This window comes from Mus caroli, unplaced genomic scaffold, assembly GCF_978045245.1.
Source record: "Mus caroli unplaced genomic scaffold, Mus_caroli_1 scaffold_2, whole genome shotgun sequence".
Taxonomy (NCBI): domain Eukaryota; kingdom Metazoa; phylum Chordata; class Mammalia; order Rodentia; family Muridae; genus Mus; species Mus caroli.
In genome coordinates, this window is record NW_028227257.1 from 18,015,604 (window position 1) to 18,031,508 (window position 15,905).

The 15,905-nt window shown below is 44.8% G+C and overlaps 1 protein-coding gene across 12 annotated transcripts in view; it reads left to right on the forward strand.

The window, feature by feature from the left end:
• Positions 1-15,905, forward strand: part of Ptprt (protein tyrosine phosphatase receptor type T) — a 1,119,809-nt gene that overhangs the window by 1,091,573 nt on the left and 12,331 nt on the right. For all 12 annotated transcript variants that reach the window (XM_029473981.2, XM_029473985.2, XM_029473982.2 and 9 more), the window contains 2 exons: positions 913-1,044; positions 15,749-15,874. In XM_029473981.2, the coding sequence (XP_029329841.1) occupies positions 913-1,044; positions 15,749-15,874 (258 nt within the window). The remainder of the gene's footprint in view (positions 1-912; positions 1,045-15,748; positions 15,875-15,905) is intronic.

The window sequence follows — 15,905 nt, forward strand, 5'->3', positions numbered from 1 at the left end:
AATAGTTGTGAGTTGCCTGATGTGTGTGTGCTGGGTGTCAAATTCAGGTCCTCTGGAAGAGCAGCTAGTGCTCTCAACCACTGAGCCATCTCTCAACCACTGAGCCATCTCTTTAGCCCTAATTGCCAAGTGTTGTTGGTTTATTTGGTTTTAATTTGCACACCACATACATTGTATGACAACCATCCCTTTTGATTTAAGTTTCGTTTTCCAGAAGAAAAGCTTTGAAACCATCTAGATTTAACAGTGTTTACTGCCTGACTCCCCACAATGATATTTAAAAATAAGAATGGATATCAAATGGGTGGAGAGTGCTGGATGAATGAACACATGGGTGAGTCATAATTTATGGGGGACAAAACTGGGTTTAAACCTCAGGTCTACATGATTCTAATGCCTGGCTGACTCTAATGCCTGGTGGGCTAAAGGACATAATGTCACCTCTGGCCAAGCTAGCTCAGCTCTCAATCCATTCCAGATACAGGAAGATCCCTGCTATCAGGCCCCTCTGAAGCCATTGGTCCCCTCCTCAGCATCATAGGCACAGGAACTTGTGGGATCCCTGATATGACAAGAGGTGCTAAGGCCAGCAGCACGGTAAACCTGTATCCAGGATTTTTCATTTCACATTGTAATGATGATTTGCTGAGCTCCGAGACATAAATAATTTATTTGGATAATCCCCATCCTCATGACACTTTCCTAATGAAATGTCTTAGTTTGGAGGAGAATGTGTTCATTATGGGAAGGTCCCCTTTGCCGCCAGGGCACGGAGAGATAACAGAGCAGGCAGGTGCTGTGTGAAATCTGTTTGGCAGGCTCAGGGCCTCTGGCAGTCATCCCAGCCTCATCATGATCAGAATATCACTGATGGGTATATATTTGACTAAACCTGTGTCATTCTTTTGTCAGAGCCACAAGCAGCCTGCCGCCTTTGTGGTCACCCAGCATCCTCTACCCAACACGGTGGCAGACTTCTGGAGGCTGGTGTTTGATTATAATTGTTCATCTGTGGTGATGCTGAACGAGATGGATACTGCGCAGGTAGGAGGCGACTGTGGGGTTGCTAAAGGTGGGCCCCAGTGGGTCATGATCTGTATGCTATAGACTTGCAAGGAGACTCTACAATGGCCCACTGGTAGGCATTGTCAGACTGTGAATACTATTCCACTGCCTGCAGAGTCAAAGAGTCTCCTACTGAATCTTTTACCAATGACTCCCATAAACTAGTCCCCTTGACTATGGGCTTTTTCTGAATACACGAAGAACAAGACCCTGCTGTCTAAGCCTTAGACACTGGTTAAAGCCTTACTCTAAATTATGCAGAGATCAGAAAACCAAGATCTCACACAAAACACTGAACACCACCAACCCCAAAGGCTCCTTGCCATGTAGCCTCTGCTGGCAGAACCTGGAGTCTGAAACTGGGAATCTTTGCTCCCTGACTACATAGCCAAGCCTTGACTTTATGCCATAGCCCCTCTGAGTCTTTTAGCTCCCACCATCACGTGCCTATATTTTCACACACCTGAGACATTGGACACTCTCTTGGGACAGCCTCTGGATACATTATATGGGATACAGGAGATGAAGGTGGCCTTTCAGATTTTTGCCATGTTGTCTTCTCTGTGCCTTGAAGGAAACCCAAAGTCATTTGGTACACTCTTGTATGAGTGCTGGCCTTGCACTGGCCTTGGGTGGGAATAATTTTCTTTCTAAATGGGCTTGAGCTATAGTTTCAGCCTTCCAGGAGCTGCCAGTCTTGCTACAGAGACAGATGGGCAAGTTATCCCAGGCTCTTGTGGCTGTGCTATAATAGAGGTCAGCAATGAAGTGCCATGTTGACCTAGAGCAGAGAGCAATTAATTCTATCCAGAGGGTAAGGAAAGACTTCAAAAGGAAGGTGATTTGGACCTTGAAGGGAGCAGGGGAGATCTGTTCATACAGGGGATGAATGGCTGGGGGAAGGCTTCTACATAGAACAACCGAGGCATCAGCAAGTCAGATGGACATACAGATAGCTGCTTGGAGCCAGCTTTGGTTCCAGCACCCTGGGGCTGTATCCAGAGGGAAAGAACGAGGTAAGGCTGGAACAAGACAGCAGGGCTCAGGCAGCAGAGAAGTTCCCTGTGCAGGTTCAGGAGCCTGGGCCTTGAACTAAAGCCCTGTTAAAATCAGACTGTTGTTTGTTAAATGATAAGATCCTTTCCACCAATGAAGCTTTTATGCAAACCCAGTGAATGAAGCAAAAGTAATCAGCCAAGGTCTGAGCCTGTTAAAGCAGGAGGTGGGGACCCTGAGCACCACCCACACTGGTCTTTCATCTGTTCCTCATAGCCCTTGGCTAGTCAGCTACCTGAGTCCCTTTGCAGTATGCTGCCCAGAGGCTCCAGGATAATTAGAAAGCCTTTGCTATCCATGTGGGTGGTCCAAAGGTTTCTAACTTGTGTTAGAAAGTAGAATCTAGGACCAGAGAGCACAGGCATAGAGATCAGAGACTGGAGAAAGATGTGAGTTATGTTTAGAGACTGAGGGGTGGGGGATCTGAACAGAGGAAGCAGCTTGAAGGAGAACTCAGACTAGATGTGAGATCATTTTCCAGTGTGAAGTCCACACAGTTCAGGTCGCAGCTGCATGCGAATGTGGACAAAAAGTCACAGATGGTGGCAGGTGGCTTGTCTGGGGTGATCAGACATCCAGGAAGCACCTGGCCAAAATGGAAATGCAGGAAGATGGGAGGGGTGAGCATGGACAGGAGCGAAGTGGAAGGGGGGAGGAGAGGTGAGTATGTGTTGGAATGTGCCCATGCGAGTTATCCAGAAGAGGTTTCCACTATTCACACAACCCATATTTGTAGAGCATCTGCTACTGCTATTTGCTGGAAGCTATTCTAGGTTCTTGGAATGTATCAGTGAACAACACAGACAAGGTGAAATGAGAATATTCCTGTCTTCCATGCTCTTTCTATTCTAAAGGGGAGAGACTACCCATAAACAACAAATGCTCTATAAGGAATTCAATCATATATTGAGACATGATGACAAGGAAGCATAAGTGAATATTGTAAAACTGTGTTGGGACTCAGATGTACTAGGGTAGTCAACGATAGGCTTGAGAATATGTGAACTCAGAGTCGAAGGAAGCTAGAGAGCAAGCCACATGTTCCTCACAGGGAACAGTGTATCCAGGCAGCGTGATAGGAAAATACCTGAGGCTCTCAAGAAGCAACAGAGTAATCCGAGGCCAGATCAAGGTTAGATAGTGAGAATCAGTGGTGATACGAGAAGTGTAACAGGGTTAAGTGCCATGTGACCTTAGTCACCATGGGGAGAACTTAGGACTTCACTCTGCAAAGAATAGGGAGACACAGAAACACTTGGCAGGAAAGTGACATGATTTGACTTTTAAAAGTATCCCTTTGTCTGCTATGTTGAGACTAGAGGGAGGGAGGTGATGGTGGTTGCTCATAATAAAAGCAGAAAGCACACGGAGTGACAAGAACAGTCAGGCACAGGTGATGGTGGCTCAAGTTACCTAGTAATATGTTGTAGAGTCTACATGTATCCCATAGGTAGGAAGACAAAACATGCTTTCTGGTTAAAGATGGGAGGTAAAGGATGACTCCAAAGTTTGGGGCCTGAAGAATGAATGGTTGGAGAGAGAGAGATAGCAATAGGAAATAAAGTAAATCCCCCTAAAAGAGAGTTCTAGAATATTCTAGAAACAGAAATGATCACCACCTGCTCTACCGTTTGGACAAGTAAGGTAACTCACCTTTATGAAATTCGAGCAAGGTAGGACCTATAAAAGCCTGTTTGCACTCCTTAAAGTTGTAGTTCAATGGCAGAGCAAGTGACCAGCATCTTCAATGGCAGAGCAAGTGACCAGCATCTTCAAGAAGCTCTGGGTTCAATCCCCAGCAGAAGGACGAAGGTCTAGTTGCTCTTTTTTCTGTCCCCACCCTTTTTTTTTTTCTTTTCAAAATTGAAGCTTGGAAACAGAATGAGAATTGGGAAAACATTACGTTTGGACCTATAATATCAAGGTCACTGGCGTTAGCTCGCTCTTTTAAAGAGTAGTCCTTGGTGAATGATAGATCTTTTAGCCCCAGATGTCGGCACAGCCTTTGAAAACCAAGTCTCTGAATGTAAAAACATCAGGCTCCGAAGCACCCTGAGACTGGCTGCTATACACAGCTGGCAAGCATCCCCTGAAACTGGCAGATGAGTAGAGCACTTATTGATATAAATATCACCACAGCAGCTGGGTGCCTTGCAAAAATAAACAGTGATAAAGCATGAGCACCAGAAAGGCCGCCTTCGGCACCTGGAGGGGTGTGTCTTTGAAGTGGTATGAGCATCTGCCTGCTAGCATGCTTTTGCCAAGACAGCCCTACATGTGGGCCAGGCCAGCAAGGTGGACAGGTCTACTTAGGCCCTAAGCAGCTCTCAGTCGCTGCCAAGAGAAGTAACAGCTCATCCTGTGGCTTGACTGTGAACGCCTCTTGGAGGATGGTCAAGCTACAGATGGGATGCAAGAAGATACGGATAGGGAGAAGATGCGAGCTCTCAGCAGCCCTTCTTGCCTTGTATAGCTGTGGAAATGAGCTCTAAATCCTATGCTCCTTCTTTGAATGGGCCATCTGCAGTCATAGTATTGTTTTTCACAGTAGCTACTAATCAGAGAATTATGATAAAATTCTCCATGAGCGCTGTTGATAAAAGTTCTCAAACCTCTGCCTTCAACCCCTAGAGTTGTTTCTAACTCTTTTGACTCTGGGGGCTGGGAGGTAACTTGCTAGATAAAGTTCTTGCTTTGCAAGCATGAAGACCAGGGTTCATACCCCAGAAACCTGTAAAGCCAGATGCGGTAGTGCAACCTGAACGCTCCTACCCAGAAGTAGGAAGCAGAAACAGGAGAATCCCCAGATGCTTGTTGTGGGCCAGTAAGCCTGGTGTGTTCATGGCAAACAACAAAAGACCCTGTCCCAGCCAAGCTAGGAGATGGGGACCAACACCGGAGATTGTCCTCTAATTTCCACATGTGTGTATGCACTGTTGCACACTTGTGCTCAAAAGCCCCGCACACATACACACTTACATAGAAATTTTTTAAAACCTTTGTTACACTTAGTTAAATTGCTCCTATATGTGGGTGTCAGTCTCTCTGTCTCTCTATCTTTGTCTGAACACATGTATCATGGCTCACTTGTGAAAATCAGAGTACAGCCTATAGAAGGCAGCTTTCTTTCTACTCTATTAGTCCCCAGGATCAAACACAAGTCATCAGGTTTGTTGGAAACCTTTATCTGTTGAGCCAACTCACCAGCCTACATAATTTAAAAAAAAAGAGAGAGAGAGAGATTTCAAGGCCCTATGGTCAACTAAGCCAGGCAAAGTCCTAGATACGACACCTAACATGGTTCCCCAGAGGCCCAGAGGCCCGTAAGTAAGAGACCTTGCAAGAAAAAGCTTTTTATCATTTTTATAAGCCCATGACCAGACCATAGTACACAGGAAACGGGTGTCAGAAAGAAACCTGTTGTTGCTTGGGTGTGTTCATGTTTGAACACTTGATCTCTTTCTGGTGGTAGTGGTGGTAGGGAAGGTTATGGAACCTTTGGGAGGTGGCACCTCGCTGGAGAAAGTGCCTGACTAAGAGCCTTGAAATTTGGATCTTCTTCCTGTTCATTTTCTACTTCCTGACTGTGTCATGCATGTGGCCAGCTGCCTCCCATCCCTGTGGTTCTGTGCTTTCCCTACGAGGGGCCAAAATAAGCCATTAAATTGCATCTTGTTGGGGGGTAGGGGGGGGAGGCTTGGAGCTGTGATGGGATAAGTTCTCCTGTGTGGCCATGGATCACTATGTAGTGTTTAGAAAGCTTTGAGGATTGTCCATAAAAGGAGTAGATTCTCTCTCGACCTACAAAGGACTCAACATGCGGTATCAAGGTGTGTGGTTTGAGTTGGAGAAATAGTGTCTCAGTCACAGCCCGAAGGAAGCAGGATGTGGAGAGACAAGAAGAAAGGGTTTCACCGGCTTGAGTGGCTTCCAACCCAGAGGGAGGCTCTCAAAGGCCTTGTCAATCATTCATTCATCTACATACGTTTATTGAGAGCTTACCATGGGCTGAGCACAGACCTAGACACAACAGAAGACCAAAGAGGCACCCAAATCTGTGGGTCCCCCGGGTGGCACATATTGTGGAAAAGGAATGAATCCCTTGCAGGCTGTCTTTGATTAAAAGTAAAATCTCCCTAGGTTGAAATCAGCTCAGTACGAACCTTAAGTGGCCGAAAGACACAAAGCAAACACAAAGAGAGTTTCTTTGGTCAGGATATTTTACTACAGAACAGAAAAGTAGTTAAGATATACCCCAGCCCCCCAATCTGTTCCCTTTTCTGCAAAATCCAGCTCTTTCCCTCTCTGTAGCTCCTCTCTTTATAATCTCCCCATAACCTGCCTCACACATCCTGAATTCCTGTGGCTAATGCCCTAAACCCTCCCCTTCCTTCCCAGGAGAAAATTCAGCTTTGGCTATCATAAGAGTAAATGTCCATGCACCATCCAGAAATCACATTCCCACTTAGGGGGATGAGGTGTGTGGATGTCTTTTGATCACCATCCGGGTATTTCTTTCTGTGTCCCCTATACCTTTCACCCCTACTCCCACAGTCTCTCATCTTTAACTGGCCACAGTGCCAAAGCCAATTATGTAATTCTATAGACTCTATTTAAAGGAATGTTATAATCATTACCCAGAATTTTAACACCAACTCAGGTTATTACAGTACTCTACTTCAATTCCACCTAATTCACTTCGCTGTTAAGTGGCCCACAGTTAATCCTTCCCCCGCCCCAACCCTGGAAGATCACAGGAACCTTGCGAACTAGAGTCATTCATTTCTGAGACTGTGATATTACCTACTCTTTCCTACTTATCAAAGGATTTTTAATTAACAAAAGGCATAAGTAAGGTGAACCAAAATATACTTTAAAATTGTTTTTCCAAAAATAGACACATCTGCTAGCTTTCATTCAACTATCAGAGCGTGTTTATTATCGTGATGACTAACAAGCTTCCAGATTCCAAGATGTTTAATGAGGGAGGCTACCTCTGCCTTTGTCACATTTCAGGCCTGAATTTTCAACCCTCCCCCACCCCACCCCACCCCACCCACACACAGAGGACATCTTTTCATGGCCTTAACAGTGATGGAGATCACAAGGTGGCATAATGCACAGCAGCTGACCCAACACTGTCTACACTGCCTGCTTGACTTTTGCTGGGTTTAACTCATCAACAGACAACAGAAGTCCTCTGCTTTCTGCGAAGAAGTGTGAGCATTTCTAAATCATCTGTCACAATGAGGCTGGCTTCTCTCCTAGAGACAATCATGGGCCTCACCTATGCACATCTGCAGTGGTCAGGCCCTCCCTTCTGGCTGCTCCATCCTCCCTAGACCACGGGGAAACAAGAGTGGCAGGGAAGAACATCTTGTCCGAACTACAGACTTTTAATCAACCTATTTGGGAGCATCTAGGTGTGTGGGCATGCACATGGAGGGGTCAGGGGTCAATGCTGGATGCCTTTACCATTCTCTACTTCATTGGTTTGTTTGTTGCTTTGTTTGTTGCTTTGTTTGTTTGTTTGTTTGTTTTGAGACAGGGCTCCTCAGTAAACCTTAGGCTCACACACATACACACACACACACACACACACACACACATTCAACATACACATACATACTGATGATAATAAAAAAATTAAAAGAAAGACATAGAAGGTACTTCAAATAGGAACTTCAATGCATTTATTTCCCCATCTCCCAGCTGCAACAAAATATCCTCTTTGGTTTTCCAAGTTTCTCTTGAGAAAACCCTACATGCAAAATGGTTAGCTCCTCTGACCATAACAATGCCTGTCTCCACAGCTACCCTGAGCTGACTCTTCAGGAATTTTTTGCAATGAAGACAAGCCTTTGTATATTAATCCCAAAGATAAACTTTCAAAATGCCTGAAACAGAAAGAAAAAATAAAAACCTTTCTCTTTATCCATCTTGTCTTAAATAACGCTCCCTAACGGTGACAGCTCATGTGCCCAGATTTCTCACTGGAGACATCCCTATGCAAGGAGACATTAATATGCATATCCCCTCATAATAAAATGTAGGAATTAAGAGACTTGGACAAGTTAGCAAGAGAAAAAGTATCAAAATGGAATCCAAGCTTTTCATTTTTATAGGTGTAAACAGAGGTCACTGAAACTAGGAAAGAGAAAACAAGGAGGGAGGGTTTGCAGACCACAAGAATGATAGAATACATGTGACTTGTAGGCAAGAAGGATACCAGAGAGAGGAAGGAGATGGGGAGGAGAGTGGAAGAGGAGGAGGCTTAACAAAACTAGTTATGTCTGAAAATACAGAAGACAAGGAAACCTGTTACTTCCTAGTTTGCTTAATCAGTGTACAAAGTAACCAGTTAGTGTTTGCACTCTTAGTTTGCCCTGCTCCCCACGTGATCCTCTCCAACCCCCAGTCTCCCTGTCTCTTCCCCTCTGCATTCCTAGCAATCTGCCCCAGTATTCTCCTTGTTGTGTGTGTTGTTAGTCTCTTCATACCACTTATTTTATTATTATTATTATTATTTAGATATTTTCTTTATTTACATTTCAAATGTTATTCCCTTTCTTGGTCCCCCCTTCAAAAACTCCCTATACTCTCCCTCTTCCCCCTGCTCACCAACCTCTCACTCCCACTTCCTGGCCTTGGCATTCGCTATACTGGGGCACAGAGCCTTCACCAGACCAAGGGCCTCTCCTCCCACTGATGACCGACTAGGCCATCCTCTGTTGCATATGCAGCTAGAGCCATGAGTCCCACCAACTCTTTGGTTGATGGTTTAGTCCCTGGGAGCTCTGGGGGTACTGGTTAGTTCATATTGCTGTTCCTCCTATGGGGCTGCAAACGCCTTCAGCTCCTTGGGTCCTTTCTCTAGTTCCTTCATTGGGGACCCTGTGCTCTGTCCAATGGATGGCTGTGAGCATCCACTTCTGTATTTGTCAGCCACTGGCAGAGCCTTTCAGGAGACAGCTATATCAGGCTCCTATCAGCAAGCTCTTGTTGGCATCCACAGTAGTGTCTGGATTTGGTGGTTATATGTGGGATGGGTCCCCAGGTGGGGCAGAGAAGCGCCTAAAAAAAAGTTCAACATCCTTAGTCATCAGGGAAATGCAAATCAACACCAGTTGGAATGACTAAGATCAACAACTCAGGTGACAGCAGATGCTGGTGAGGATGTGGAGAAAGAAGAACACTCCTCCATTGCTGGTGGAATTGGAATCACTCTGAAAAATCAGTTTGGCAGTTCCTCAGAAAATTGGACATAGTACTACCAAAGGATCCAGCATGTACCCAGAAGATGCTCCAACATGTAATAAGGACACATGTTCCACTATGTTCATAGCAGCCTTATTTATAATAGTCAGAAGTTGGAAAGAACCTAGATGTCCCTCAACAAAGGAATGGATACAGAAAATGTAGTACATTCACACCATGGAGTACTACTCAGCTATTAAAAACAATGAGTTTATGAAATTCTTAGGCAAATGGATGGAACTAGAAAATATCATCCTGAGTGAGGTAACCCAATCACAAAAGAACACACATGATATGCACTCACTAATAAGTGGATATTAGCCCATGTCTTAGTCAGGGTTTCTATTCCTACACAAACATCATGACCAAGAAGCAAGTTGGGGAGGAAAGGGTTTATTCGGCTTACACTTCCATACTGCTGTTCATCACCAAAGGAAGTCAGGACTGGAACTCAAGCAGGTCAGAAAACAGGAGCTGATGCAGAGGCCATGGAGGGATGTTCTTTACTGGCTTGCCTCCCCTGGCTTGCTCAGCCTACTCTCTTATAGAACCCAAGACTACCAGCCCAGGGATGGTCCCACCCACAAGGGGCCTTGCCCCCTCGATCACTAATTGAGAAAATGCCTTACAGTTGTATCTCATGGAGGCATTTCCTCAACTGAAGCTCCTTTCTCTGTGGTAACTCCAGCTGTGTCAAGTTGACACAAAAATAGCCAGTACAATTGACCCCTTGTCAACTTGACACACAAACACATCACTAGTAAGCCTCAACCCTTACATTCTTATTCATCCCCAAGATCTAAATAACTTTAAAAGTCCCACAGTCTTTACATATTCTTAAAATTTGAATCTCTTTAAAATATCCATCTCTTTTAAAATCCAAAGTCTTTTTACAATTAAAAGTCTCTTAACTGTGGGCTCCACTAAAACAGTTTCTTCCTTCAAGAGGGAAAATATCAGGGCACAGTCACAATCAAAGCAAAAATCAATCTCCAACCATCCAACGTCTGGGATCCAACTCACGATCTTCTGGGCTCCTCCAAGGGCTTGGGTCACTTCTCCAGCCATACCCTTTGTAGCACACACGTCGTCCTCTGGGCTCCAGATGCCTGTACTCCACTGCTGCTGCTGCTCTTGGTGGTCATCTCATGGTACTGGCATCTCCAAAACACTGCATGACCCCTTCAGTCCTGGGCCTTCAATTACAACTGAGGCTGCACCTTCACCAATGGCCTTCCATGGCCTCTCACAGTGCTTAGCCTCAGCTGCTCTGCATGACCCCTTCATGCCTTCAAAACCAGTACCACCTGGGTGACCCTTACACATTACCAAGTCCCGCTGCAGAAGGAGTACAACCTTGCCTATCTCTGGAACACAGCCTCTTTGTGCTTTCAGAAAACACTTCCCAGAAGATGTCACCTCAACGATGCTGGTCTCTTCTTAATCACCGCTAATTTCTTAGCTCCAGCTAACCAGCATCAATAGTCCCAGTAATGCAAAGTTTTTGCTTTAGTAGTTCTGGTATCTTGTTAATCACAGCTGATTCTTCAGCCCCAGCTAACCAGAACTACAAAATCTTCACAATAAAAACAGCAATGGCCCTGAAGAGAGTCTTTAATTTTCCCTCTGAAATTTCACAAACCAGGCCTCCATCTTCTGCACTGTTCTCAGCATTATCTTCCAAGCTCCTACACAACATCTGACAGAGCTCTTAACAACAAATGGGTCTTCAAGCCCAAAGTTCCAAAGTCCTTCCACAGTCCTCCCAAAACATGGTCAGGTTGTCACAGGAATACCCCACTCTGCTGGTACCAATTTGTCTTAGTCAGGGTTTCTATTCCTACACAAACATCATGACCAAGAAGCAAGTTGGGGAGGAAAGGGTTTATTCGGCTTACACTTCCATACTGCTGTTCATCACCAAAGGAAGTCAGGACTGGAACTCAAGCAGGTCAGAAAACAGGAGCTGATGCAGAGGCCATGGAGGGATGTTCTTTACTGGCTTGCCTCCCCTGGCTTGCTCAGCCTACTCTCTTATAGAACCCAAGACTACCAGCCCAGGGATGGTCCCACCCACAAGGGGCCTTGCCCCCTCGATCACTAATTGAGAAAATGCCTTACAGTTGTATCTCATGGAGGCATTTCCTCAACTGAAGCTCCTTTCTCTGTGGTAACTCCAGCTGTGTCAAGTTGACACAAAAATAGCCAGTACAGCCCAGAAGCTCAAAATACCCAAGATAATGAAACTCAAGAAGAAGGAAGACCAAAGTATAGATACTTTGATTCTTCTTAGAAGGGGGAACAAAATACCCATGGAAGAAGTTATAGAGACAAAGTGTGGAGCAGAGACTGAAGGAAGGATCATCCAGAGACTGCTTCACACCACTTCTTAAAGCTCTTTTCCTTTCTTCCTCTTCTGGACCCTTTCTAGCTTCCTGACCTCTTACTAGACTTACACACACACACACACACACACACACACACACACACACACACGTATAAAATTAGGAACTAGAAGCTGAATATGAGAGAGCTTAACTTTTGTCTTTCTTTGTATGCTACTTAAAAAATAGCCTTGAGAAAAACAAAATAGATTTAAAAGTATTCTTAAATGAAAAAAACCAAAGAAAGAAAGAAAAGAAAAACAAAACAATAAAAATCAAACAAAAACAAGCAAAACAAACAACAACAATAAAAACCAAGGGAAATGGATCCAGGTAAACAAGCTCAGTGGATAGCTGGCTGGCATGACAATCCGCAGTGACCATGGTGGGGGAAGAAAACTGAAGTCTGAAAGTTGCTCTCTAAACTCTACAAGCAAGTGACATGTGTGCGCATGCACACACACACACACACACACACACACAAGGAAAATAGAGTGTACTTTGATCGTGAGCCCTAATGCAGTTGTTTCCCCAGTTTTCCTATTGCTTCATACTCAGGCCAAAATGGCAGCCATGCGTTTGGACCCAAAGATGGTCTTAAGCTAAACCGAGAGGACATTTTTGCTGATGAAAATCATTTGCAAGTCTGGAAGGGTCACTGGGTATGGAGCACTTGGCTTCTCTCCACTCTGTCTCCTATTTCCCGTTTCATGATCACATACAGCATGCTGAGCTACGAGAAGACCCAGACCTCGACGATCCCTGGTGGCTCAGATGCACATCTGTTCACACATTGCCCAGGCAAATGGCACCCAGTGTTGCAGTTGTGGCCTCACAAATTAGGAAGCCCAAGTGACAGGATGGCACTGATTTCCGATTGGAAGGGCCCTGCAACCTTTTCCAGTCCTCTGGGCATTATGGGAAAGCAACCTGGAAAATCAAATGCAGAGAAGAGTCCTAAAATATAGGACTCTTGTTTGAGGCATAGTAGAACCTATTAGCTTGAGAAATTGGTCGGGAAATCTTATTAAAAGAGACAAATCATTCCACATTCTCCTCAGGCTGAAAATATTGGGGGTAATAGACTCTCCCCAGTGCCTCGGACCCATACGCCTCGTGTCAGGATCACAGCTGAACTCTGGCAAGGCTAAATTCAATGCAGGCAATAAAGGCAATTATTTTTTTTAAATGGGAAGTTCTGATTAATTCGAGTTTCTCTGGCCAGCCACGGACTTATCGGGACCAGTCCCTCATTACTGCGAAGGTTGCAAGGCAGAAGAGCCGGTGGCAAAGAGAAATGAAGTTCAAACTGTAGATCTGTCATTACTGCACAGCTATGCCGCAGCAGACTGTCCAGCTCTGGAGGCCCCTGGGACCGGCCCTCCTATATCCACATTGTTTCTCAGTATGCTTGATTAACCCTTGGTGGAGAGTTTAGGCAAGCCAAGGACCAATACCTTATAAAATGGTACCTGTGCATCTTTGTTACTTGGCAGGACATTCAACTTGAGAATTTTTGACTTTACAGTGTTAATACACTGTAAAGTCAAATACACACTTGATAGACGCTATGTAAATTTTGATTTGCATGTCATCCTTTGGCTGATGACATGCAGTACTCTCTGGTGATGCTTAGGCAGTAGCAGTAAGCTGCAGATCCCAGACACCCAGAATCCTGCAGAGAAACAACTAGCGCTTTACAGTATGCAGTCCTTCCTCGTAAAGCCATGAAAGCCTGTAGGTTATGTGTGCCAGGTGCCTTGTTTGCAGCCCTGGGGATTGAGCTTACAGCCTCCTGCACGTAAGGCAAGTGTTCTCACGCTGATCTATATCCCCCGTTCTAAATCCATTTTCTCTCTTATGATGTCATCAGCCAATGATACATTTGTGGAGCAGCAACCAACCCCATCATAAGCCAAGTAGTATGTGAGAATGATAATAACCATACAATGGCAATAACTAGTCTACAATTGGATTATAAATGCAATAATGTCCTGCAGTGCCAAATAGGTATTCATTTCATAGCTTATACAGGATCAAAGGATTGATTTTCATGAATTATCTCCTTTATCCCCAAAACAACCCTAATAGAGAAAGAGATGGCAAACACTGGTGTGAAAGGCTAGACAGAAAATCTTGTAGGTGTCTAATCTACTCAGTTCTGAAGCAGCAGCCCTGGGTGGCAGCACTCATAGACAATAAATGAGCAGGTTAACATGTAAGTGTCAATTAAACTTTATTTCTAAAAAGCATTTTGTGAGCTGAAGAGATGGCTCAGAGGTTAAGAGCACTGGCTATTCTTCTAGAGGTCATTAGTCCAATCGCTAGCAACCACATGTTGGCTCAAAACCATCTATAATGAGATCTGCTGCCCTCTTTTGGCCTGCAGACATATATGTAGGCAGAATGCTGTATACCTCATAAATAAATAAAAGTCTTTTAAATATTGTTTTTTGTTTGGATATTTAGGCCACAGCTGACAATCACAGCTAAAGTTAAATGATGGTATTCCTAGGCGAGAACTTCTGGTTTCTACTGGTAAAAGGCAGGGGACTTGATGCTTCCCTTAGGCATACCCCATGTCCTATTCTTTCTTTATCATTCTAGCTTTGGAGTGAAGAAGAAAATAAAAAAGCATCATACCATGTGACTCCCCAGGGTGAACTGACAGTTCACTACCATCAACAAAGGAGAGAGCAAGTCTTTCTTCCCAGGAAATCCCTGCCTCAGAGCAGGCCCCCTCACTTTCATGGCTCACCTCTGTCAACATTTACAAGCTGGCATGGGCCATGGTTGACCTTGCCCTATGAGACACTCAATGCAGAACTGCTATTAGAAGCTTCACTGCATCTTTATGGGTATTGACTATGCCTTCTTAACAATTCCCAGGCCACCTGTCTATCACATGGGCCTCTCTCCTGGCACCAATAGCTCCCAAACTCCTGTGTCCCCAGTTGTCATCCTCCTGTGTCCCAAATCTAAGACAATGACTAGGCAGGGTCCATCTCAATGCTCGTCAGAGACGAAGGAATTTGAGTAAGCATGCTTTCCCCCTCCACAGATAACCAGACTCAAGTCACCCAATATCACAAAGGAATGAGGTAGCCATCCTCCTTGATGATGCTCATACACTGAGGACCAGGGCTCCTCAGTCTCTCCAGGGCTGCATCAGATTGACAGGATTCTCAAGAAGTGTTCTGTCTATTATGGTATGCCTAGCTGCATCCTAGCCTGTGCTCATAACTGTTCCCATGGCTATGATGAACAAAACTGGCTTCAGACACTGGAGGACGGAAACAAATGGCCTCTTAGAGTAAGAAGTGACTGGCTACAGGCTCTAAACTCTGTGTGTAGTTCCCAAGTCCAGAAATGTTGGGAAGACAGTCAACAAGCTCTCTTGGCACCCAGTGAATGTCCTCATGGTACAAGGGACATGCTTATCCTCAGTTTACACATGAGAGCAGAGGTCTGGGGGACAAAACCTATATGCTTAGAGCCTGGATTTGGAGCCAAGACTGTCAGGTTCCAAACCCTGTACTTTATAAAACAGTCTGAATATGACAGGGAACAGTCACTGTAGACTTCTCTAGAATGGGAACTAGTTGCCTCGATTGTAGTAGAATGAAACCAGATTGTGCCTACCTTTCACTTCTAGGTCCTAAAATTCTGACAGCAACATTGACTGGTAGATGCTCTTTTCCCCATTTAAAAGATGAGAAGACTGGGGTCCAGAATATTAAAAAATAGTTTGAAGTCAGCATAGCAAATATTTTTAACTCTGCCTCTATATTCAAAGAGTTTAACATTTTAGAACCAAAGAAATTGGACCTGTACCTCAATAAGAAAGCTAAGTACAGCTTGCTTCCTGAGACTGGACTTTCCTGGTCACGTGTCCTGCTCATAATAAGAAAGGCTCCGTGATAAATAGCATTTAATATGCCCCCTTCTTTGCCCTCAGCCTTCTGTGACCTCTTCTTTTGCTTCAGCTCTGTATGCAGTACTGGCCTGAGAAGACCTCCGGGTGTTATGGTCCCATCCAGGTGGAGTTTGTCTCTGCAGACATTGACGAGGACATCATCCACAGAATCTTCCGGATCTGTAACATGGCTCGGGTGAGTACAAAGCCACCATGGCTCACTGTTC